The sequence below is a fragment of the Zingiber officinale genome, chromosome 4A (assembly GCF_018446385.1).
Source record: "Zingiber officinale cultivar Zhangliang chromosome 4A, Zo_v1.1, whole genome shotgun sequence".
Classification (NCBI taxonomy): domain Eukaryota; kingdom Viridiplantae; phylum Streptophyta; class Magnoliopsida; order Zingiberales; family Zingiberaceae; genus Zingiber; species Zingiber officinale.
Genome location: NC_055992.1, coordinates 113,880,644 through 113,903,767, shown reverse-complemented (window position 1 = coordinate 113,903,767; position 23,124 = coordinate 113,880,644). Strand labels below are relative to the sequence as shown.

The window sequence follows — 23,124 nt, the reverse complement described above, 5'->3', positions numbered from 1 at the left end:
GTTGAGCGGAGACGTTAAACCCAAGTCTCCATCAATGGGTGAGCGGTGACCTTAAACCCCAGTTTTCACCAAATCGTCGAGCGGCGACGTTAAACCCAGGTCTCCATCGACGGTCGAGCGGCGACCTTAAACTCCTACCTTAGAAGATCGTCTAGCGGAGACGTTAAAACCCAGAGTCAAGCGGCGACTATAAATCCCGGAGGTATGATCCTAGCGAATCTTTCAATAATGAAAGTACGTCATAACAGCCGATCGGGACTATACAGTCAAATACTAGCAAAAAGAAAACATATAAAGAAAAATCACAAAAAGATTTCATTGATAACAAGTCAAACACTGCTGAGCGGCAGGAATACATTCAAGGCTTCAAAAAATATTTTCCCTACAAATCCGTCACTCACTCGATATAGTCAAAGGCCTCGTCCGGAATGGAGTTGAGGAGCTGGACGTGGCTGACATCACTGTCGGACAGGGCATCGAAGATGTGGCCATTCACCTTCAGCTGGCTGAGTGTCACGTCGATGGCCAGCTCAAACGATCGGACAATCCGATTGGTCGCCTTTTCCAGAAATTGGTCTGAGCGGAAGTATTGTTGCCTTAGGACCGTGAAGGGACCCGCTTCAGCCTCCTAGTAGGCTGTTAGTGCAGCGCGGGAGGCCTCCAGATCCTCTTCAAGGCGCTTCACTTGATCTTGAAGCTCCGCCTCCTTAGCTGAATGGCTCTCTCGCTCGGCAACCAGGGAGTTCTCCGCATTCTTGAGCTTCTCGGCCAACTGCCGAGCCTCCTTGTTCTTCTGTTCCAAGTCGGCGATGACCCGTTGTTTCCTTATGGAAGCCAGATCGAGTTTCTGGTCATAAGTCTTCAATTGTGCCTCGATCTAGCCCAGCCTACTAGCCTGGTCGGTAGACTTCTGCTGCTCCGCCGACAGAAGTTGTTGGGCCTTTTCCAGGTTAGCCTGCAGACGAGCGATCGGTGGCCCTTGGGAGGAGGAGGCTTCTCCGGAAATCTTGAGCTTTTTCAGCTCGTCCTCCACTTGAGCCAGCCGCTGGCACATAGCAATGTTCTCCACCCAGAACTGCAAGCAAGCATTAGTGCCGATCGGAGGTAATTCATGAATTGATAGTTGAGAATACTAACCCCGGTGGACATTTCTAGATGACTATTGGCGAGCACGCCAGGGGATTTCACCGCCCTCGTGCCCTTGCTTCCTCCCAGATACGAGCGAGTCGACCACGAATATAGACCTGATGCTGGGGAGAGCTCGGTTGGTCGCTCGGCGCGAGAAGGTCCTTTGTCGGTAGGCGAAGCGTAGCGGTGATGGATCGTCGCCCGCTCGACGTCGATTGAGAAGAGGCTGCCGGGTCGGAAGCTTGGGCAAGGGGGACTGGAAGAATAGCGCACCGTGTTATCTTCCGCCTAGCCGGAGGCAAGGAGGTGATCGGTCGAACGGCGAGCGACTCTGGTAGCTCAGCCAAAGATGAAGTTCGATCAGAGGAAGTAGCCTCCGATGTTGCGGGAGCGCCTGGAGACGGGATGCATCCCCACGTGGAAGCTTGTACGACCAAAGTGGCAGAGCGAGAGGGCGCGTCCGTTCGGCATCTCTTTTGAGTAAGCGGTACCTCATCGTCCGAGGACCCCGAGCCCTCAGTATGGACGGCGGGTGGCACTTCTTGGATTGGGCGTGGGTCAATCGCTCCTCCTACGTCGGGCGACCGTTCGACGGTCCCCTCGCTCACAGTTGGGGTCTCCCCAACCGTACCCTCTTGGGAACCGACGGGAGTCAAGCCGAGCCGTTCCATCTCCTTGATTGCGACTGCTTCAATCTCGGCCTGCTTGGCCTTCATTATGCCGGCTGCCCGAGCGCGCATCATGATGTCAGCTGCAAAAGAAGAAAAGAATCAATTAGACTCAAAGGAAGAAGGTTGAGAAATTTCATACCTAGGCTACTCGGGAGCTTCGTTCGGATCAGACTCAACTTGAACACGTACATCACACCCTCTGACAACAACTTATGGATGTCGAATTTCAAGCCAGCCAGCATGTTGGTAGCATAGAGGTAGTCCGGTCGGGTCTTGTACTTCTTCAAGTCCGGTTGAGGGGGAAGCCCGACCTGCCATTTGGTTCGGAAGCTTGGCCACTCGAGGAGTCTCAGAAAGAAAAAGTACTCATTCCAGTGTTTGTTGGAAGTGGGCATTTTTTCAAAAAAGATCAGACCGATACGAGATTGGAAAAGGTAAGTGCCCAGGTCAGACTGTTTGGGATAATAGTAGTAGTGGAAGACCTGAGGGGTTAGTGGAATGTTGTGCACTCGGAACAACACTACCACGCTGCACAGCAGACGGAAGGAATTAGGGACAAGTTGGGCGAGCGGGACTCGGAAGTAGTTGCAAACCTCGGTTATGAAAGGGTGGACGGGAAATCGAAGACCGACCACGAATTGGTCTCGGAAGAAACCGACAGTGCCGACCGGCGGATCATTGGGCCGGTCGGACGGGGAGGCTAGGACTATTTCATGGTCAGAAGGGATGCCAAAGGTGTTTATCAGGCTCACGGCGTTGCCCGCATCGAACCGAGTCTCCATGGCATTATACCAGAGATCGGGAGCTGGGTCGGAAGGATGAGTAGAACTCGCCATCGTCACGAAACTGAGAAGCAAAGAGGGAGAGGGCGAAGGGGGAGAAAAACACAAAACAGACGCTGGAACGGTGGCGGAAAAGGAGCAGCGGAAAAGCAGCAATGGAGAGGGAGAGAGAAAGCTTACGAGAGGAAGAGGACCACCGCAGGGAGCAGGGGATCGCCACAGCAAAGAGCCAAGATTTGCAGGAGCAAGCAAACACATAATCGCTGGAGCACACAGCAGACGCAAGACGATGGAACAGAAGCCGACACCGTGACTTTATAAAGAATGGCTCAGCCAACCGGAGCCATCCGATCCAGGGCATGAGATTCGAAACGCACATCCAGCCGCTGAATTAGAATCGTCAAACGTCACATCGACAGTTGTCACCTTGGACGTGCGACGGCTGAGGCGGCGACATGTGGCGCCCTCCCACAGGGCAATATTTAATGGGTGTGGGCGCGTGCTCGGCCTTAACGGGGGTGATTTGCACGTATTCCGAGGAGATTCGGGCAACGTTAGCATTGATCGCCAAGCTCGCGCCCCTCTGGGAACGATGAGGAAAAAATATCCAAGTACAAAGGTTCAATGCGTTGACCGACAGAGAAAGATCAGTCCTACATGGGCTGATCGGGATTCAACCCACCCATTGGCTGATCGGCCAATCGGTCACCAGACTACTTGTCTAGTCAGTCGGGCTTGCAGCCTCCTTCGACTATACTTGAGGGGGAGGCACGTGATCCAGTGGTAAGGTGGGGCCCACCCGACAGGAGGTCAAAGTGGTCAACGTCCTAGGCAGCCGTCCGATCGGGCGAACTACCTTCCCGATCAGCAGGAAGAGTAGCCAGTCCGACACTTCGACAACTCGGTCATACACCGAGCTTTTGATGCTCATAAAGCTCAAAGCAGGGAGGGACGAAGGCCGAGCGGCCATCCCGCTCGGCTAGGTAGTAGACGCCGCATTGACCTGGAAGACAGGGCTCCCTCGCCCGATAGGGTGGTGCTGGACAGCAGATCATTGGCCGAGCGGACACTCGGCTCGACCATTGTATCACCCAGACGACAGACTAGCCGAGTGACTCTCCCGCTCGGCCCAATAAAAGACAAAAAGGGCAGTTGGCGATATCTTCCTAGGGGCCATTGTCATTGACAGGCGGCATGGTCGACGACAAGGTTAGATAGAGAATCGTACAGTGGAAGCTTCTACTGTCACGTCAAGGATATGCTCGGGTCGTTAAGGTATGACGCCAGACACGTTTTTCTGACACGTCCTTTCCAGATATGCTTTGAGAAGCGTGCACACCTCGAGAAGTGTGCACACGCCTCCTGGGAGTCCTATATAAGGACCCCCAGGTTTAGACGAAGGTAGATTCACTACTGTAGCTACAGTTACGCTGTTGCTCCTTTCTTCTCTACTTCATTCGCTTGCCACCGTTAACTGACTTGAGCGTCGGAGGGTCATCGCCGGGGAATCCCTCTCTGGCTTGGTACTAACGACTTGTGGTTGTAGGCTTAGCTTGTTGGAGGCCCACGTCATCTTCAGTCGACATCTAGTCAGTGTGAGCGCCACCTTTCTAACGTCTGTCGGCTCATTCTCGGACAGGATCATATACTATGCATATAATTTTTTATTACAAGGGTAATTATATTCTTTTATTTGATGTCCTCTGCCGACGGAGGTGGTTAGCGCTAGTGCTGGCGTTGGAGGCGGCGACAGGAATGGGTGGAGATGGTGGCGGTGGCCAACAATGGCAACGACATTAGCAACCAATTGATGCAAGAAATAGACTAAGAGTATATTTATATTGAACTTGAAATATAATTGAATTATATGATGTTGGTCTCAATTATAAAATTTTATTATTTTTTATAATCTAATCTAGCTTAAATTGCGTTACAACTTTAGAATTAAATTAAATGAAATAATCAATATTGTAATCATCTTGATTACATTAGAAGGTTTTAAAGTTTAGATATTTTTCCAAAACGTGCACGAAGGGCCGATCTGAGAATTTTCCCAACAAGAGCGGGTACATTGGGTAAGTAGAACCGACTCAGATAGGCGATTCCTAAACCGCTATCGACCGGGCCGGATTGCAAATTTAATGTACGTGCTGCCCTAGATGGACCAGGCTTTCCCTCTATATAATAAAGCGGCCGCTCACGTTTTCTTTCTCTTGACTGCTCGCGTCGTCGCCAGCGCCGCATTCATCTCTCTCCGCATCTGCTCCGTGAGTTCTCAAATTCCAATTATATTTCCTTTCTCCGTCTGATCACATTGTCTGTCAATGCTTGTTGTTTTGTTCCGCTAGATTCGTCGTTAAGGTTTTTGATTTCATTTCTTTGGTTTATGTGATGAACAGGTATCATCCGGACCGTAAGCGGTCGCCAATCACTGAGGTCCAATGGCGCTGGTGAGTTCTTGAATCAGGGTGTTTTTTAAATTACTCATCCTTGTGGTTGTGCGAATTCGTTTGTATTTTTCGTGGCCACGCGGTCGAAGTTTATGTTGTTATCTACAAGTTGAAGATCTCTTATTTCTTTATTTTCTTATCGGATTTTCCATTATGTTTTCTTGAGGATTTTGTTCCTATGATTCGCGATAGTAAGTTTGGTTTCTTACTCTGTTATTTGGCGCTACAAATATCCGTAACTAAATGTAGCCGTTCAGGTTGCTCGGGTGTCAAATCACGACCTTTTCAAAAAAAAAAAAAAAAGAAGAAGAAGATAAAGGACGAGCCTTTGGAACTTTTAACCTATAAAAAATGCTGCTATTTCTGTCCACTGTTTCATTGACCATCTAGTCTGACTTTTGCCGACTTCTTGCACTGGCATACTGTCAGCCGTCTGAACTTCTTCGTCGTGGAGGAGAAATTGGAGTATGTTGGCTGGTACTCTTAAACTATAGTGGGATGCAAGGTTTAAAATCTAATATTGTGCCAGATGGCACCGACAAGCACCAGCACGGGTGCCACAGGATCGCGGCGACCAGATAAACATTGATTCTTCAATTTATTTATCTAATTCATATTATTGGATAGTCCAAACATCCAGATGAACACTGGATTATTTTCAGCTAGAAAAAATGCCTAATAAGTTTATGTTGGAGGTTCCTTTTTTTTTTTTTTGTAACACTACTAGCAGTATTATCTAGATCTAGAAATCGAGCTATGCAGTGGATTATTTTTTTGTGCTGGATGAATTGCCTAACTAGCTTACTACTATTATGTGCGTGTGTGCCTGTAGCTTTTTTACTTTGAAACCTGGTTGTATTATGTTGAGATTTAATTACCCAGGTTTTTCACGGTGGAAATGGAAACAAGAACGCTTTCAAGGCACTCATTGCTGCAGAGTACACTGGGGTTCAAATTGAGCTGGCTAAGAATTTTGAAATGGGTGTATCTAATAAAACTCCAGAGTTTCTCAAGATGAACCCAATAGGGAAGGTATATAATTTTTTGTACAAACATTATACAGTGATTGTTTGTGAAATGCTCCTTTCCAACTTCAAATGCTGGGTAAATTTGAGTTCAGATACCTGTGTTGGAGACACCAGATGGTCCGATTTTTGAGAGCAATGCTATAGCTCGATATGGTATGGAGAATTTTTGTTCATGAGTTTACAATTTTATTTTTTCTTCCCAAAATATGGTTCTTAGTTCTTACAATCTTTGATACATGAACGTGACTATGATTGTTAATAATATAGTATAGTTACTGGAATCTTGAGTCCCTGTTTCTCACACTCAGATCCACACCTATGGCACACTAATACCCGAGTTCGAGCAACATAATCCTAATTAACAAATTTCCACAAAATTTCAAGAATCTTCATTTCTTTTAGCATGGGATTGCATTCCATTTTCTTTCAGCAACCCAGTTTTTTCTGTGTTTTTTAAAAGAAATGCCACCTGCACAGTCAGTAATAATTATGTTCATGCGCGCATGGTGACATTTTCAGAAAATATAATTGCTTAGTTTATGGTTATTTTTAGAGTCAAACTGCAAGTGGAAGCAACACTTTCGTTGCAAACTGCAATTTTTGTGAATGAACATTCATGTCTTACTCTTATTTACTTTTTTTTTTTATCCATGCTTCAGTTACACGCCTGAAGGAGAATAATCCTCTTTATGGCTCTTCGCTCATTGACTTTGTAAGTCTTTTACCTCCCTTAAATTTTTGACGTATTAATGCAATTCAAATAATTGTATTTTTTGGCATATGCTTGGCAGGCCCACATTGAACAGTGGATTGATTTTTCATCTATGGAAATTGATGTAAATATTGCACGGTGGCTTTATCCACGAGTTGGATACATCCCTTACCTTGCTCCTGTAAGTATAATAGTTGTTTTGCAAGTGCATCATATACACCTTGTACCTTGTCTTTACAAGACAATGTTTTTGTAGGCTGAGGAACTAGCGATAACTAGTTTAAAGAGGGCACTCGGAGCTTTGAATACTCACCTTGCTTCTAACACATATCTTGTTGGCCATTCAATTACACTAGCTGATATTATTATGACATGCAACTTATATGTTGGATTTTCTCGAATCTTGGTTAAGAGTTTCACCTCAGAGTTCCCCCACGTGGAAAGGTATTTCTGGACTCTGGTTAATCAACCTAATTTCCATAAGGTGTTAGGTGAGGTGAAGCAGACAGACTCAGTTCCAGCTATTTCTTCACAAAAGCAACCTGTTCAACCTAAAGAACCAGCTAAGCCTAAGGAAGTTAAGAAAGAACCAAAACAGCAGCCTGCAAAGCCAAAAACACCTGAAGTAAATGAGGAAGAGGAGGATGCTCCGAAGCCTAAGCCAAAAAATCCTTTAGATCTACTTCCCCCTAGTAAAATGATATTGGATGAATGGAAGAGGCTTTATTCCAATACAAAAACCAACTTCCGTGAGGTTGCTATTAAAGGTATGTTTGGATTTTTTTTGATAAATTTTTTGTTGCCTTTTCATATTGTTTTCCCCTCTAGTTTACCAACCATTCTGCATTGCCTAATCTGTGATATAACATAGTGCTTGCTGACACTTTCTTTTCCGTATTTTATCTGTTATCGACATGCTAAAAATGTAATCTTCTTTAGATGTGCATAACATAACGAGCCCAATAATCTTATATGAAAACACCCTAGTTAATATTTGATGTGGTTGGATATTGTTTTGACAATAACATGCTGATGGGTCCGATGTTCTAGAAGCATTAGTCCATAATCTAATTTGCCAGAGCCTGCTAAGAGGATCAAAAGCATATATATTGCATTCAAATGTTCTTTGAATGGTAGAAGAAAGTATGAGCTGATAGTGCATGCACCAATATATATGTTACCCAAGTGTTTTTAAAAAGATTTCACTGATTGTATGTAATGCTAATAATGGATGCAGGTTTCTGGGACATGTATGATCCTGAGGGTTACTCTCTATGGTTCTGTGACTACAAGTACAACGATGAAAATACAGTATCATTTGTGACCCTGAACAAGGTGGGTGGGTTCTTGCAGCGCATGGACTTGGCACGAAAATATGCATTTGGTAAGATGCTGGTGATTGGTTCTGAGCCTCCATTCAAGGTGAAGGGACTGTGGCTTTTCCGAGGGCAGGAAATTCCAAAGTTTGTGTTCGATGAGGTCTATGACATGGAGCTCTATGATTGGGTAAAGGTTGATATCTCAGATGAAACGCAGATGGAGAGAGCTAATGCCATGATCGAAGATCAGGAGCCTTTCGAAGGTGAGGCCTTATTGGATGCCAAGTGCTTCAAGTAAAAGCCTCACAGCTTTTGCTTGATCACAATTGGATGCCTGATTTCGGCCTCTTCATTTTTGAGCAGTTGGTATCTGTAGTTTCAGTATCGTTAGTTGTTGGGTATCTGTAGTTTCAGTATCATTAGTTGTTGATTTTTGTTTAAGTTATCAATCAGTACTCCCTAATAAACCCCCGGTATTTGCCTAGAGTTCTTTTTGTACTATGAATTATTGTTTTTTCAAATGATGCTTGATATTGCCTACTTTTTATTTCTAAATATCCATTGCTTTCATTTTGCTAATGTCATTGTTAGTATTTTCTTCATTTTCATTTGTGCACTAATACAAGTACTTGTATCATCCTCCATGCTCACCTCTTTCTAGTACTCAGTTTTTTCTTGAAGTCTGTCCAAGATCATTTCACGATGTAAATTCTCTTGTTGATTTTTCGATAAGCATATGCACATCACCAGTTACATAATATATTTCATCCATTTGACTTGTTGATATTTGATATTATGGGGAAAAAAAAACCAAGTCATTGTGTATATAAATGGTAAAAAAAATTTGATACAATGGAGGAGAACAAGTAAATAAGGCTTTGGGAATTGAACTTGCAAGATACATATCATCGTCCTAAAAGCCCGCAGCGCCTGGTATGCTAATCCACATCAGTTGTAGCTCCAATTCGCCACTCTCGACATTTCTGAGCCTAAGTATGATGTCCTGCACCACCTTGTCATCTCTCCACACGATGCCACTCTCGTCCGCCAAGCAGTTTTGCCTATTGGGATACACTCTCCTTATTGTGGTGCCATTAGGGAGCCCAGATAGGTTCATCTTCACAGCTTCCACGAACGGCTCAATGTCGATCTCCGCATCTCCCATTTTGTCATCGCGACTGAAGGTATCCTTGTCGTATACTTTCTACATTATCATATAAAGTACTCGCAATCTCATGCATCATCGTTTTGAAAAAGATAGTAAACTTATATACATACAAGTTTCACTGGCTGAAGAGGATTTGAAACGGTGAGAGTCAAATCTTCATTCCAAATTGGATTGACATTGTTCTTCTTCACGCTAGTCTTCAATTTCTAGCCAAAACAAGGAGACAAATAAGACAAAGATACTACTGATCCAACCATTTCGAGCATACAAGACTACATCGCTAATAAACAACACTCACCTGATTACCCATGCGAACGACAACGTAAGGATCGCTTCCGGTGGCATCACGATAGGCGAGATTGATCCCTTTGACCACCCGCACCCTCAGGAGCCCTAACAAGTTCTCCATTTATTGGAATTATACTCTCAATCCTTCTATCTCAATTCCCCTCTTAATTAATCCAAAGAGATTAAGAAAATTAGTTAAGAACAGGAGATAAAAAGTGAATAAGTGGGAGAGGAAAAGCTAATTGGGAGGAGAAGACGGGGTTTATTTATAGTCAATAGATTGATTAAATGGTGGGTTATTGTTAATGGGGAACGAGGAATCCCTGTCAATTCTTTTTTGACCAGCAAATCACGGTCAACCGCCTATCGTGTTAACAAAAATCAAATTCTAAAACTTTTGACTTTTTTTTAGAACCATTTTTTTAATTACAAATTGACTATTTATTAGAATAAAATGTGATAAGTAGATGGCCAGTATCATCAATCCCTGACTAGATATTCATGGAGGAGGGGATATTTTTCTCCTAACATAATGGATGAAATATTTTTATCTATTAAAAATTAATTAAAATATATTGGAGCAATTATTTATAGTGGGGACAACTATTTACTTATTATTGTACTAATATAAATTAATCATTACGGAATAAATTGAATAATAGTTAAAATTTATTATTGTATATTATAATGAAAATAAAAATTATGTAGAAAATAATTTTAAAAGGAATTATTTTCGCAATCAAAGAAGCCTTATCGATTTAGAAGGACCGAACTGTAAATTAGTAATATTTGAAGTTTATTTTGTAAAAAAACGGTGTCGTATAATTTGTAGGGCGAAGTGAGTGGGCGGTTGAGAGAGTTCGACGACTGCTACGGTTGGGGCGGCGGAGAGCGGGGAGAGATGTCGTTACTGTGGGAGAAGAGCGAGTCGTGGCGGTGGCTGGTGCGGAAGACCCGCGATTCCAAGCCCTTCTTCTTCTTCTTCGCGGCGGCTTGCGGCGTCGTCCCCGGCGTCATCGGCTACTGCGTGATGCAGTTCACTAACTCTCGGCAAGAGCAGCTGGAGGCCCACCTCCGCAAGACTGCCAGCCCCGAATCCACCGTACCGTTCGCAGATCGCTTTTAGTTTCTGTTATATGTTTCTTTGAGGAGATGTTTAAATCTTTGAGAGATTTTTTATGATTAATTCCTATCTCTCGAAGGGGAAACAGAACTAGGGTTAAGAATTTCAATCTTATGTCCACACCTGCTACTACTAGTGTGTATTTAATGGTGTTTAGGAAAAAAACGTGCTTGATGAATTGATGACCAATGAGAGGACAAGTTCATTTTAGGCATAGTTTCTGTTAGGTATTTTACTGTTAGGAATTCACAGCGCTAGTCCATGCATGATTGTTGCGCTAAGAGAGGTACCTTAACTTAAGCTTTCTAAGAACCTTTTCCTTTTGTGTCTCAATGTCGAATTGTCTTCACTGACTAAGTTTGAGAGTAGAAATTGGGTGGTGAAGGGAAATGGATGAAGGGTCTTTTGCAGTGTAATCATGTTTCAGTCTCTTATTTCCAATTCATTTGTCCATGAATATTCGTAAACAAGAAAGCGTTGATTTATTCAAATATCATAGGTACATCTATGTTTTCTTTTCATTTGCACCTTGTACTCTTAGGAACAACAATATTGAAGATTGTGTTAATAATGATTGTGGTGCTAGAAGATGGAGATAGTTTGACTTCAAGAAGGTATTTTGGATTATGGTATCAATAGGAAAAAGGCTAGTGGAGAGAAGATGATAAAACAATGGTTGTGCTCCATCCACCTTCATATGATTTCAGTTTACTGGTCTTTTTTCTTCAGCTTGCAGAAAATCTATGCCGGTTAAGGACTGAGAGAAGCATGCTGAACACTACTCTGAAAATGGAAGGAATCTCTTAGAACCCTGTTATCTGCAATGGGAATGTTTATGCAAAAATGTTGCTTTCTTGATTAAATCCTGGTTTATTGTAAATCACAAAGAACTTTATATGTCTGTCGCATTTAACAATGTTATAGAAATGCCAATCTAGAAATCAACTTTTTAGTGAATGCATTGGAAGGGGAGCCTTGGCGCAACGGTAAAGTTGTCGCCATGTGACCAAAAGGTTACTGATTCGAATCCTAGAAACAACCTCTTGCAAAAAGCAGGGTAAGATCGCGTACGATGGATCATTTCTCAGGACCCCGCATGGCGGGAGCTTCGTGCACCGGGCTGTCCTTTTTTATTTCTAGTGAATGCATTACAAAGAAACTTGAATGGAATGATGATATGATTTAAAGTGCATTGTAGTTTTCTGTATCTATCAAAATAACTTATATTATGTAGCTTCTAAGCCACTTGATATTGCTTTGTGAATTTGCAAGTTGTAGTTTCCTAACTATTTGAGTCTCTTGTGTTAGTACCCCAAGGTAGTTTTGATGTCAACCAAGTCAGGTTAGGTCTTGTTGGTATTTAATCCCTGTGTCTAAGTGTGCAGAAACTTAAGAGCACAGGAAGTCGAGCAAAAGACGCAGCTAGCGAGAAGGACGACACGAAAGAGAGTCGACGGGCTCGGTGCGTCTGAGGGACGAGGTGCTGCGGAAGAGTACGCATGCGGACGAGAAGGAGGCGCGCGACGTTTCCGAGAGACGATAAGCCGGAGCGGAAGATTGCTCGAAGGTCGGAAGTTGGGTTCGGGTGAGTCCTATTCTAGATGGCCGAGATCGTCCAAGCGAGCGGAGCCGGGGCGGAAGATTCGAACCCAAGCGAGCGAAACCGGACCAGAAGACTCGGACCAAAAAGTCAACAGAGGCTGACTTTTTGGTTCCAGGGGCGCCTGGAACCCCTCCAGGCCGCCGGAGTTGAAAACTTAGCCAAACTCTACGTGGCGCGAGCTATCGCGACGGGGATAAAATCTTATCTCCCTCCACCTTCCAGGCGCCCCGATCAGGGCTATAAATATAGCCCTGATCCCAGTAGTCTAGAACAACTGATATACGAGTTTCTTTAAGTGTTCTATTACTTTGTTTAATTCTAACGCTTGTAAGAGGCTTCTCTGCCTACGACGAAAGGAGAATTTGAGTAGTGCTTCAGAGTCTTGGATTAACAATCTTCCCGGTTATAATCAATTAAAAAAATCGGTAGCCTCTTATTTTTTTTTTGTTTATTAATTCTGTTTATACAAGTATATTATTATAAGATCGAGAAAGGTTTGTTTGTTATTATTGTGCATGCGATTCACCCCCTCTTGCCGGCCATACCGATCCTAACATTTGGTATCAGAGCCAGACCCGTTTCAGAAGGACTAACCGCCATCCGAAGCAAAAGCGGCTGGATCCAGCATCTACCCGTCGAAATTTGAGGGAGACTTCGCAACTTGGAAGAAGTGCATGGAGGTATTCTTCAAAACCGACTTCGAAATTCTCTTAAGTATAAGATATGGTTTTGTAGCACCTACGGATCAGCACGGAGCCGAGAAAGAAGAATACACATGGACGAAGGAGCAAGCCGACTTTATGACTAACGGAAAAGCAGAGTTCCATCTACTCAGCGTTCTTCCATCCCAGGAGGTCAGTCGGATCGGAAGCTACGACTCCACCAAAGATCTCTGGAAGAATCCTGGAGCTTCATGAAGGTACCTCGGAATCCAAATTGGCTAAGCGGGACATCTTTCGAAGCGAACAAGGGAGTGAAGGTAACCTAACTCCACGTAAGAATCAAAGACCTGATCACCCAGCTCAACAACCTCGGAGAAAAGGTAACAAATCGTGACTCCTTAAGGTACGTACTTAACTCCTTTCCGAGAACTTAAGAATGGTTAACCTTAGTAGATGCTTACTACATCTAAGGACCTTGAGATATGCACTCTTGAAAGCTTATTTTCAACTTTTGAACTTCACGAGTCTTGCTGTATATATTTTCAGGAAATAGAGAAATCAAATGACATCGCTCTAAAAGCCAAGAAGGATGAATCAGACGCCGACAACCCCTTGAACGACGATGAAACAATATACATGGTAAGGAAATTCAAGAAATTTTTTAAAACTAATAAGTTTAATCAAGTGCAGACAAAGAAAAGGAGAGCAAGGAAGGTAAAATGCTATAACTGCAATGAAGAGGGGCACATTAAGGATGATTGCCCAAAGCTGAAGAAGGAAAATAAGAAGGGACCAATCACAACAAAGTACAAAACCCTGAAAGCAATGTGGGACGAGTCGTCAGAGTCAGATATGGAGAAGTACGTTGGAATTGCATTGACCCGGAGGAGAGTATAGATCAAGGGGGAGGCTCCTTAGAGGAAAGTAGCAGCGAGGAGGAAGAAACAAACTTTAGAATAGATCTGGTAAGAGAGGTATGTTTACTACCCCTAACCAGTTATATTTAGATATTAAATCCATGACAAGATCCCTATGTAAACTAAAAACGGAAAATATTAATTTGAAAAAGGAAGTTTTGGAATTAAGTACAATCCTAGCAAAAACATACCCTTAGAAATGTATGGTAAATTAAAAAATGAAAATAAAAAATTGAAGGACCAAATTAAAAAATCAAGAAACTTTGCATATGATAATCAAAATACCTGGAAAAATTATAGAAACCTAAATTGGTATCTTAAATATCATAAGGACTAAATTAGAAAAATATCAGAAGTAAGTTCCTAGAAAGTTTTGGATAAAATCCGGTAGGAAGGAATTTATTTTGGGTTCCAAAATCTTGCTTAAATTAAAATTATCTTTTGATGCATGACCTGTTAGATCTAGGGGATTTCAGAAAGAAAATTAAATATTTAAATTCTTTAAGAGGTTTTGTCTAGAAGTAGAAGTGGTTGATGTTTCAATAACCAATAAGACCTAGTGTCTCGCCACAACCTGGAAGCCAATTATTGAATTGAATGTTTAATTGACTTACTGTAAAACATTTAACTAAAGCTTTAAATTGCTTATCAAAATTTCTATTAGAAAATTTTCTATGAATTAGTTATCAAAATGCAAGTTTGTTTTGCGTTAATTTTTTTTTCCTAAAAATCAAATTTTTACCCTTGTTAAATCTTTTTAACATTTAAAGTTTTTTTTAAAAAAAACTTGTTAATAAAATCAGAGTTCTTGAAGTTTAACTTTTCATTTTTTTCCTTTAGACTCTATATTTACCTTTTCCAAAGTCATTTTTAAAAGTATCTCAATTTTTAATGTGATCAAAAGGGGATTAGTGAAGATTAAATCTAGGGGGAGGGTAGTTAGTACATATTTTTAATTTTTTTTTCTCTTTCAAAAATTATAACTGTTATTTTTGAGGTTTACCCTAACTTAACTTGGGGAGATTATTAGTACCCCAAGGTAGTTTTGATGTGATCAACCAAGTCAGGTTAGATCCTGTTAGTATTTAATACTTGTGTCTAACTGTGCAGGAACTTAGGAAGTCGAGCGAAAGACGCAGCTAGCGAGAAGGACGACATAGAAGAGAGCCGATGGGCTCGGTGCGTCTGAGGGACGAGGTGCTGTGGAAGATTACGCGGGTGGACGAGAAGGAGACGTGCAACGTTTCCGAGGGATGAGAAGTCGGAGCGGAAGATTGCTCGAAGGACGAAAGTTGGGTTCGGGTGAGCCCTATTCCGGATGGCCGAGATCACCCAAACGAGCGGAGCCGGAGCGGAAGATCCGGACCTAAGCAAGCAGAACCAGACCAAAAGACCCGGACCAAAAAGTCAACAGGCTGACTTTTTGGTTTTGAGCGCCCGAAACCTTCCGGGCGCCAGAAGTTGAAAACTTAGCCAAACTCTACGTGGCGCAAGCTGTCGCGACGGGGATAAAATCTTATTCCTCTCTAGGCGCTTGGAACCTTCCAGACGCCCTAAACAGGGTTATAAATATAGCCCTGATCCCAATAGTCTAGAACAACTGATATACGAGTTTCTTTAAGTGTTCTACTTCTTTGTGTGATTCTTCGCCTACGACGAAAGGGGAATTTAAGTAGTGCTCTTGGATTAATAACCTTCCCGGTTATAACCAAGTAAAAAAATCGGTAGCATCTTATTTTTTGGTTTATTAATTCTGTTTATACAAGTATATTATTATTTCAATAGATCGAGAAAGATTTGTTTGTTATTATTGTGTAGACAATTCACCCTCTCTTGCCGGCCACACCGATCCTAACATCTTGAGTCATTTGTGTGACTACGATATCTCTTTTCTTGCCCAGTAATATAATTAAATAACAACTGAGCCCCGAATTACCTTGTTAGAGATTTCTCATGTGACCTTAATGCAGCTGGATAAATGGGAAAGAGATCTGTTTTAAATAAATTTGATGTCTATAAGCACACTTTAGCTGCACTCGGAATTAATGTTACACTTATCATTCATTTTTAGGCATCTTTGGTTCTGAAGTGATGATAATTATTTTTATCTGTCATCCAGTTCCTTGAAATTATGCGTAAAAAATGATTATTAATTTTTGCTTTGCTCTTCATGCTTAATAGCTTGTCTTCTAGTCATTGTGACTTGTGGTGATTTTTCATTGTCAAACAGTCGTAACAAAGTTCCAACATCAATTATATTCTCTGTTGATAAAACGTATTTGCTAAAAACAAACATATTTTGGTGAAAACAATTTGGAGTTGTCTTGTATCAGGTCTTACTAAATATCTAATTCATCATTGTATTTGTTTGGAATATACTCTTTGACAGTCTTTTACTTTATGCGTATCAAATCTCTTGGTTATAGTTGACATGTTCCAAATTATTACTTATCTTGAATACTCTTTTCCTTCCTATGCCCTTCTTAGTTATATTTTCACTATTATAAGTTGATCATGGTAGACTTATTGCCTAAGCATTCCCCAAAATGATGATGCGAAGATGACACTGGAGATTCATGACGCATGGTAAATGATGAATAACTGCATAAAATTAGCTGGTTTACATCATCCTAACATCAATTAAGCACAAAAGCTTGATACAAATACCTTTCCGATGGAATTTGTAATACACAAACACCAAATTTATTGCTTGTCTATTCAATATTCAGTTAAATAGGTAATCAAACTAAAGAAGCTGTTATTGCTTGTGCTGGAATTTCACTTCTGCTGTTCTTACTATCACTGTGTTGTGTCTATGTTACTGGCATATTGCTTTCATAGTATGTATTTTTCATGGCTTTTAATCTGTTTGCTGGATCCACATTTTAGATGATGGGGCAAGTTAACAAAGAGAGGCTGGCTGAGTTTCTTGGCGAACTGCAACGCAAGGAAGATATCAATGACAGATACGCAGCTGCTCTGCGAGGAGAGATATTAACTAGGAAGCCTTATGTCAGGATCCAGCCACTGCCCAAGGAGGACAATGAAGAAACCAACAAGGAGACCCCCAAAGAAAAGTAGATAAGAAGTTGGTTCAAGCTTTTGCATTGATAATTTTCCACCACTTTTTTCCCTTATTTGCAGTTTGAGAAGTTCATGAGAGAAACACTGGCTCGAATGGTTCTGTTGGACTGATAATAATCTGTAAATCGTATGGCCAACTGTGCAAGTTAAATTTGGTTAGATACTCAACCAGGCATTTGTTTATCCTCCTTTTGCAATCGACCCACCTTCATAATTTGATTAGTACTTAGATTACAATGTCAAACTCAATATAAACACAACTGGACAATTTTAAAATATTTCATTAATTGCAAGGGTATTATTTTAACTTCCGTGCTAGTAAATTTTTTTTTTGTTATTTTATTACACGCAATGCTGATTTTTTTTCGTGAGTAAATTTATGGTAGTTCTTTATCCCTTTTTTTAATGGATTTAATAAATAAACCGATTAGATAGTTTTGGAGGCCATATTTTCATAATGCCATATCACGTGCTTTTCCCGTGTTCGAATCCTTAAGTCACGTGATTCCCACGTGCCGTCTGGTTTAATTCCCCAACTTTACATCGGGCCGAAGGGCAAAACCACAGGATCTGGACGAGGTAGGGCGCAGAGAGGAAGAGGGATTTGGTAATCGACTCATCGCCATGGGTGGAGGCGGCGGAGAAGGCCACGGTCACCATGCCGGAGTGGAGGATTTCAGGACCAAGGTTTGGAGCATGACGGGCGGGCCCTATTGCCGTCCCAAGCACTGGAGGCGCAACACCGCGATCGCTATGTTCGGTATCTTCCTTGTCTGCATCCCCATCGCCATAAAATCTGCCGAGCTTGAGGTCAGCGCTCCCCTACTATTCTCGCTCAGCCTCATCATGTTTGCTATTCTCCTACGTCGATAGCGTATTGTTTATATTCATCTGAAGATCTCATCTTTAGATGAACGTTTTGTTTATATTGCTATTTAAATCAGTCGGTGGAATGACAATTTTGTATTTCTGTTTCTTTTTTCCAGTAGATAGAATCGTAAGAAATGCTTGTGACTGTTATAGATGATTTTGAGCAGCGAGATTTATTTCTTCTGTATAGAAGTTGTCTACTACAGTTATTTCTGTTCTTAGAAGTCCGATGAGGCAGGATGAAGAATATTAGGGGTTTTGTGGAGTAGATTCATTCTACTGTCACAATTCAATTGAGTTGTAATAGTGAACACGGTAGGTGATCAAGGAATTCGGTCTTTTAAAGTATGCTTAACGTGCCAAACTAGGAGAATTCTGGAATCTCAATGCAGTTGTTGATTAAGGTTGCCTTATCATTAATTCCATTATAAGACCATCTTACTTGTAATGTTTAAGCATCAATTTTTGTAGATCTATCATCCATCAGGGTCTATATAGCATAATTCCTAGGAGATAAAATATGGAAAAAAAAAACCTTTGGTATTGTAAGCAACTTTATCATCATTAAGTCATGCTCATCCTAACTATTTGGGGTTGGTTGCATGGATCTTAACCTGCATTGAACTCTATGAAAAATCATATCACTAATAGTACTCAATTCAATCAAAGTTTATGATAGTAACTAGATTTCCTTAAAATTCCATGTTACTTACACCTTTCACTCTTATCAAATCAACTGATCTAATTATAAAATTCTATTGATCATCAACTTTGCCATGTCTTTATGTTTGATCTTTTTTCTCCCATTTTATTATATATATTAGAAGTTGTTCCTAATTGCTATAGAATAGCAATATTTTTAATTTTCCACCTTCAAATAATCTCGCACATCCATGTTAAAACTCCCATTTATGCTAAATTAATTTTTTTATGTGTTATTTCCTAATAACCTAATGTTGTGAGCTAAAAAGTACCATAGGCCACACTATAATGTTATAAAATTATGCTTTTAGCTGATGGAGCACACGAAGATCATACAAGACTTGAAAAGCTCCTCTCCATTTTATCTCTTATGTTTCATCATTTTAATGATTTCTTCATCAATATCCCTTCTTGTTAAAGAATAGATGCAATGTATCAAAAAACTAAAAAGTTGATTCATCCATCTTAATGGTTCCCAGGATTTTTCTCTGATTATTGAAACTATATTTTACATATTAAATTTTAATTCTACTCAACTTTGAACCTTTAGTTTCTAGTTTTTTTTCTCTCTAAAATTATCTAGTTCAGTTTATTTACAATTACATCAATTAACATAATATTGCCCACAAATAAGATATATTTGGTGAGTTCTTCTAGTATTGCCATCAAAAGGTAAGGAATTAGAGCTGGCCTATGATCAACATTAATAAGCTACCTTTGTCCTAACTATTTAAAATCCCCTATTAACCTCTATACAAGGCCAATAACTAGTAGTACTCAAACTAATTAAATTATTTTTTTATACTTTTGTGTGTGTTTGTTACTTTGCTTCCTCGTAGCCTAACACTTTGATCCATAAAGTACGGCAAGTAGTACCACAATCTTATAAATTTTTTTATTAATTCTAAGAGGAATATGACCACCACACAAGACCCCAAAATCTCCTCTCCGTTCGGATCATTCCTTTTACATCCTACTAAAGATAGATCAATAGTAATGCTTCAATGACTAAAAGATCTAGGATTCATAGAACTCTTACAAGGACATATTATCAGATAGAACACATAAGTTATATGACACAAAATAACAATAAATGGCTCAACTTGACCCATTTGATAAACAAATTATTTATGTAAAAAACTTTTAACGACATTTTCTATTATACAAGAAATAGATGCGTAGAATTACTAGAAGAATAAGAATAAAAAAATACTAATATTCAAACGTAAATAGGTGTAGTTCTAACAAATAATAAAATGGGGAAAAAAATAGGTTATGATAGTTTTAGGAATGTTCAAAACTAATAGAGTGGAATCTATTAGGGTGGATTGTGTAAAAGATAAGAGGAAGAGCAAAAAATAGTATTAGTAAATGTAAAAAAAAATGGTTTACTCAATTTGAATATTGCTAGTATGCTGTTTTATATAGGATTCAATAGAGGAATAAGATTGAGGTAGCCGATCCCAAATAGCTGGAACAAACATGACTTACCTGATGATAGTGGTGATGCAATCGTACATCATATAAATGTAATAAGTTTTATATTACTTTGTCTAATTTTACATTGGCAAAATAGCAAGGCCATCTTATGACATGATCACCATACAACATGAATTGCTAATTTTATTAGCCACATCAACATATTTAGCAAATATTTTGTCTAAGACATCTATCATATATATTTTTTAAGTTAATAAAGTCCATATGCAATTTCTTCTCTCTTTTCCAATATCTTCTATTAATTTTTATTAGTAAATGAAAATATATGAGAGGTCTTCTGAAGATGAAACCAAATTGATTTTTTTTCTTATTTGACCTCATTCAATTTAGTATTATGAACAAACTCCTTTTAGTATGCAGAAACAAAAACTAAATATATTTGAGTGTTCATTGAATAATTTGTGAATAATTTTCCTCTCATCTTTCTTTGATGCATTATCATCAACAAGAACCTCTTGTCCGTGGTTTTCATGTATCCCATGCAAGAAGGTGCATTTCACATTATCTGGAATATTTGTCTAGCTTGATCAATTACCAAAGTGATGTAGGAAATGGCTAGTGAGAAAACACTCATAGATAAAATAAAATTTTATTGAAAATTGAAATTTAATAAAACAAGGTGTGGTTTTTTTCTAGACTCAACAACAGTCAAATTTTCTAAAACATGGTCTAGTATTTACCAGGTCTAATAGAATTAGTGAAAAAATAACCTTGTCCAAAATAGCAGACTTTCACTGGTTTATTTTATAGGAAAGATTTATTTAAAAATACTAAAATGTTAATAATAATCTGCATCTCAAAAAGAACAATGCATGAGCAACTGTGTTAGACAATAAGAGAAAAGCCAAGGAGACAGGTAAAACAGGTTCCAAATGATGGATTAATAGTAAAAAAATAAACATAAAAATAGAGCATGTATTTAGTAAATAAATTTATAAGATTTATATTCATGAAGTTAAAGTTGATAGAATTTGAGATAGAATCAGAGAGATTAGAAATACAGAGAGAGGAGAGAAAGGAAAAAAAGGAGAAGGAATTAGAACAATAGTGTCTTTCATTTTTATCGTGTGGAAAAACCAGTGGTCCATAATAGTTATCATCCTAGATGTAAGATGTGGCACCGCCATCAAGAACAATGACCTATTGCTCACGTTCTGGCAAGGAAACTCCTCAGTAGTTATACTTAGCTGTGACTCATATGTGTGGTAAGTCTTTCTTGGAAGTTTGATGTAAATCCTAAAAATTTAATATGAAGTTTATATTGATGGTAGTTAATAGGACGAGATAGATCCTAGTTTTGTAACATAAATATTGTAATTTGGCATTTAATTGAACTGAAATACATGAATAAGTTCAACTATATGTCTAACCCTATTCTAGGACACCAATGACTGCCTAAATATGCATATTGGTTAATCTCAAGTCAACTGGTAGTATCTCCATCTAGGTTTTGTAACCGCATTTCCAATGACAAGGCCAAGCTTAATTGCTATACATGGTTTGCAGTTTTGCTTCATGATGCTAGATTGGATGCTTGAAAATAAATTTCTGTTGATACTGCTCAATTTTTAGTGCTACTTTTCATGTAGAGTTGATGGAAAGGCATCAATTTATCCTGTTGTTGATCAACTAGTTATTGTCATATATGCCTCCGGTGGTTGGATCATTCTAGTCATTCAAATAAAAAATAACATAATATGATCTGTGTTTCAGCATCTTTTTTCTCCTCACCATCAGGAATCAGGATAGTTTATTTCTTTTGTGGAATGGGACCTTGAAAGCCTTGCTGGTTGTAGTTCATCCATTGCAATCCCAAAGAGAATCAAATGCTAGCTTTACTATGAATTGTTATCTGAACAATACGATACAGTGATGCTTTGTACTTTGGTTATCTATTTTGCAGCAACGGCCTCATCACCCAGTTCGCCCAATTCCTTCTCAGCTTTGGTGCAAGAACTTTGGCAACAATAAATACTAGCAGCGTGATGCATTTCCAAATGGTAATAATATCTGGAGATGTTCTTCATCTGCCGTAGCAGCAAAAACTGCTTTCTATCTTGTTACTGCCTTTTGATCTATATGCGTTTTCTATGGAAGTTAATCAGAACTGCTCCAATGAAATATGTCTGAACAAGTGTGTTGATCCAGAACGATTGTTTTTGTTTTGAGGTGTCGCCCAGATTGAAATAAATCCAGATGCTCTTTTTAATATTGTATTTCTTGATAGACTTTGATAGCTTCTATGCAATAATGCCCTTGGGTTATGCTGCAATGACAAGACACTCAAGCAGTTTTTCAAGCATTCACGGTTAGAATTCACAGTTTGAATTTCAGTTACGGTACACGGTACACTGTAGGATATTTTTCTTCGAATGAAAAATTTGGAACATTGGCTGTTGGATGAGGAGATCCTCGTGCTTACGGATTTGCTTGGGGGCCAGGTCATCCAGCTCCAGATTAATTGGACTGAGCTTAGACACTTGGATTTTGTTTTTAAACAAACTTACCTTCAGATTGAAATATGTAACAACACGAATTATATTAATTAAAATCGATTCAAATCAATATCGTTACAATATATGTTCAGCCTGCAAATGTCTCCTATGACGTGGCACAAGTAATAATCTGTCCATGCCAACTCTTACAAATTCTTGTCTAATGACGATACAGTTGAATGGTCTTGATCAGCAGCATCTCCGTTATCAGTGATCACTAGCACCTCTTGTTTTATCATTCTCTCCGATCCTAAGAAAATTAGTTTGCTAAACCTAATAAATAGTATGTTAATAATGCCAATTAATTTGCTTCTAATAAGTAATTGTGAAGTTGGATCATTAATTAACACGAGAATGGGCCAGGTCAGTTTTTTTTTTTTCATCTGTTTAAGTTTTTTTTATTAATTTTTTTTATCAAATTAAATTTGAGCTTTTTTATGGAGCTCCATCAAGAATGTGATTGTAATGTTGTTATCTAATTATTAGAACTTATATTATTTGTATAATAAAAAAAATATAAATTCAATATATATACGAATAAACAATAGAATAATAATTTTATAATTAAGATTTAAACAAATTTATGAATAAGTTAATTCTATGTTAAAACTCAGCTCATCAT

General features: G+C 39.6%; 4 protein-coding genes across 4 annotated transcripts; 3 read left to right on the top strand and 1 right to left on the bottom strand.

Annotated features, from left to right (window-relative positions):
• Positions 1 to 4,747: 4,747 nt before the first annotated feature.
• Positions 4,748 to 8,645, top strand: LOC121970638 (elongation factor 1-gamma 2-like). The gene is made up of 8 exons (XM_042521464.1): positions 4,748 to 4,848; positions 4,981 to 5,031; positions 5,914 to 6,063; positions 6,152 to 6,212; positions 6,719 to 6,771; positions 6,851 to 6,952; positions 7,028 to 7,538; positions 8,009 to 8,645. The coding sequence occupies exons 2-8, from the start codon at positions 5,023 to 5,025 to the stop codon at positions 8,386 to 8,388; spliced, it is 1,266 nt and encodes a 421-aa protein (XP_042377398.1). The 5' UTR covers positions 4,748 to 4,848; positions 4,981 to 5,022; the 3' UTR covers positions 8,389 to 8,645.
• Positions 8,646 to 8,929: 284 nt separating this feature from the next.
• LOC121973572 (protein C2-DOMAIN ABA-RELATED 3-like) lies at positions 8,930 to 9,764 on the bottom strand. The gene is made up of 3 exons (XM_042524973.1): positions 9,557 to 9,764; positions 9,369 to 9,464; positions 8,930 to 9,294 (listed from the first exon to the last, which is right to left on the bottom strand). The coding sequence occupies exons 1-3, from the start codon at positions 9,665 to 9,667 to the stop codon at positions 9,004 to 9,006; spliced, it is 498 nt and encodes a 165-aa protein (XP_042380907.1). The 5' UTR covers positions 9,668 to 9,764; the 3' UTR covers positions 8,930 to 9,003.
• A 606-nt stretch (positions 9,765 to 10,370) lies between these two features.
• On the top strand, positions 10,371 to 17,118 carry LOC121970636. Its single transcript, XM_042521462.1, has 2 exons — positions 10,371 to 10,648; positions 16,741 to 17,118. Exons 1-2 carry the CDS (start codon positions 10,448 to 10,450, stop codon positions 16,930 to 16,932), a joined length of 393 nt encoding a protein of 130 aa, XP_042377396.1. The 5' UTR covers positions 10,371 to 10,447; the 3' UTR covers positions 16,933 to 17,118.
• Positions 17,119 to 17,473: 355 nt separating this feature from the next.
• LOC121970637 lies at positions 17,474 to 22,216 on the top strand. Its single transcript, XM_042521463.1, has 2 exons — positions 17,474 to 17,745; positions 21,911 to 22,216. Exons 1-2 carry the CDS (start codon positions 17,560 to 17,562, stop codon positions 21,983 to 21,985), a joined length of 261 nt encoding a protein of 86 aa, XP_042377397.1. The 5' UTR covers positions 17,474 to 17,559; the 3' UTR covers positions 21,986 to 22,216.
• The last annotated feature ends 908 nt before the right edge of the window (positions 22,217 to 23,124 follow it).

What these genes read in the sequence shown, in the direction of transcription:
- LOC121970638 (XM_042521464.1), top strand. An exon ending in AGATGAACCCAATAGGGAAG is followed by an intron (nt 6,064 to 6,151) that starts GTATATAATTTT and finishes ATTTGAGTTCAG; the next exon opens with ATACCTGTGTTGGAGACACC. An exon ending in CAATGCTATAGCTCGATATG is followed by an intron (nt 6,213 to 6,718) that starts GTATGGAGAATT and finishes TCCATGCTTCAG; the next exon opens with TTACACGCCTGAAGGAGAAT.
- LOC121973572 (XM_042524973.1), bottom strand. Translation starts at nt 9,667, where the DNA reads ATGGAGAACTTGTTAGGGCTCCTGAGGGTGCGGGTGGTCAAAGGGATC. An exon ending in TCGTTCGCATGGGTAATCAG is followed by an intron (nt 9,465 to 9,556) that starts GTGAGTGTTGTT and finishes TGTTTTGGCTAG; the next exon opens with AAATTGAAGACTAGCGTGAA. An exon ending in CTCTTCAGCCAGTGAAACTT is followed by an intron (nt 9,295 to 9,368) that starts GTATGTATATAA and finishes ATGATAATGTAG; the next exon opens with AAAGTATACGACAAGGATAC.
- LOC121970636 (XM_042521462.1), top strand. Translation starts at nt 10,448, where the DNA reads ATGTCGTTACTGTGGGAGAAGAGCGAGTCGTGGCGGTGGCTGGTGCGG. An exon ending in CTGCCAGCCCCGAATCCACC is followed by an intron (nt 10,649 to 16,740) that starts GTACCGTTCGCA and finishes TCCACATTTTAG; the next exon opens with ATGATGGGGCAAGTTAACAA.
- LOC121970637 (XM_042521463.1), top strand. Translation starts at nt 17,560, where the DNA reads ATGGGTGGAGGCGGCGGAGAAGGCCACGGTCACCATGCCGGAGTGGAG. An exon ending in TAAAATCTGCCGAGCTTGAG is followed by an intron (nt 17,746 to 21,910) that starts GTCAGCGCTCCC and finishes TCTATTTTGCAG; the next exon opens with CAACGGCCTCATCACCCAGT.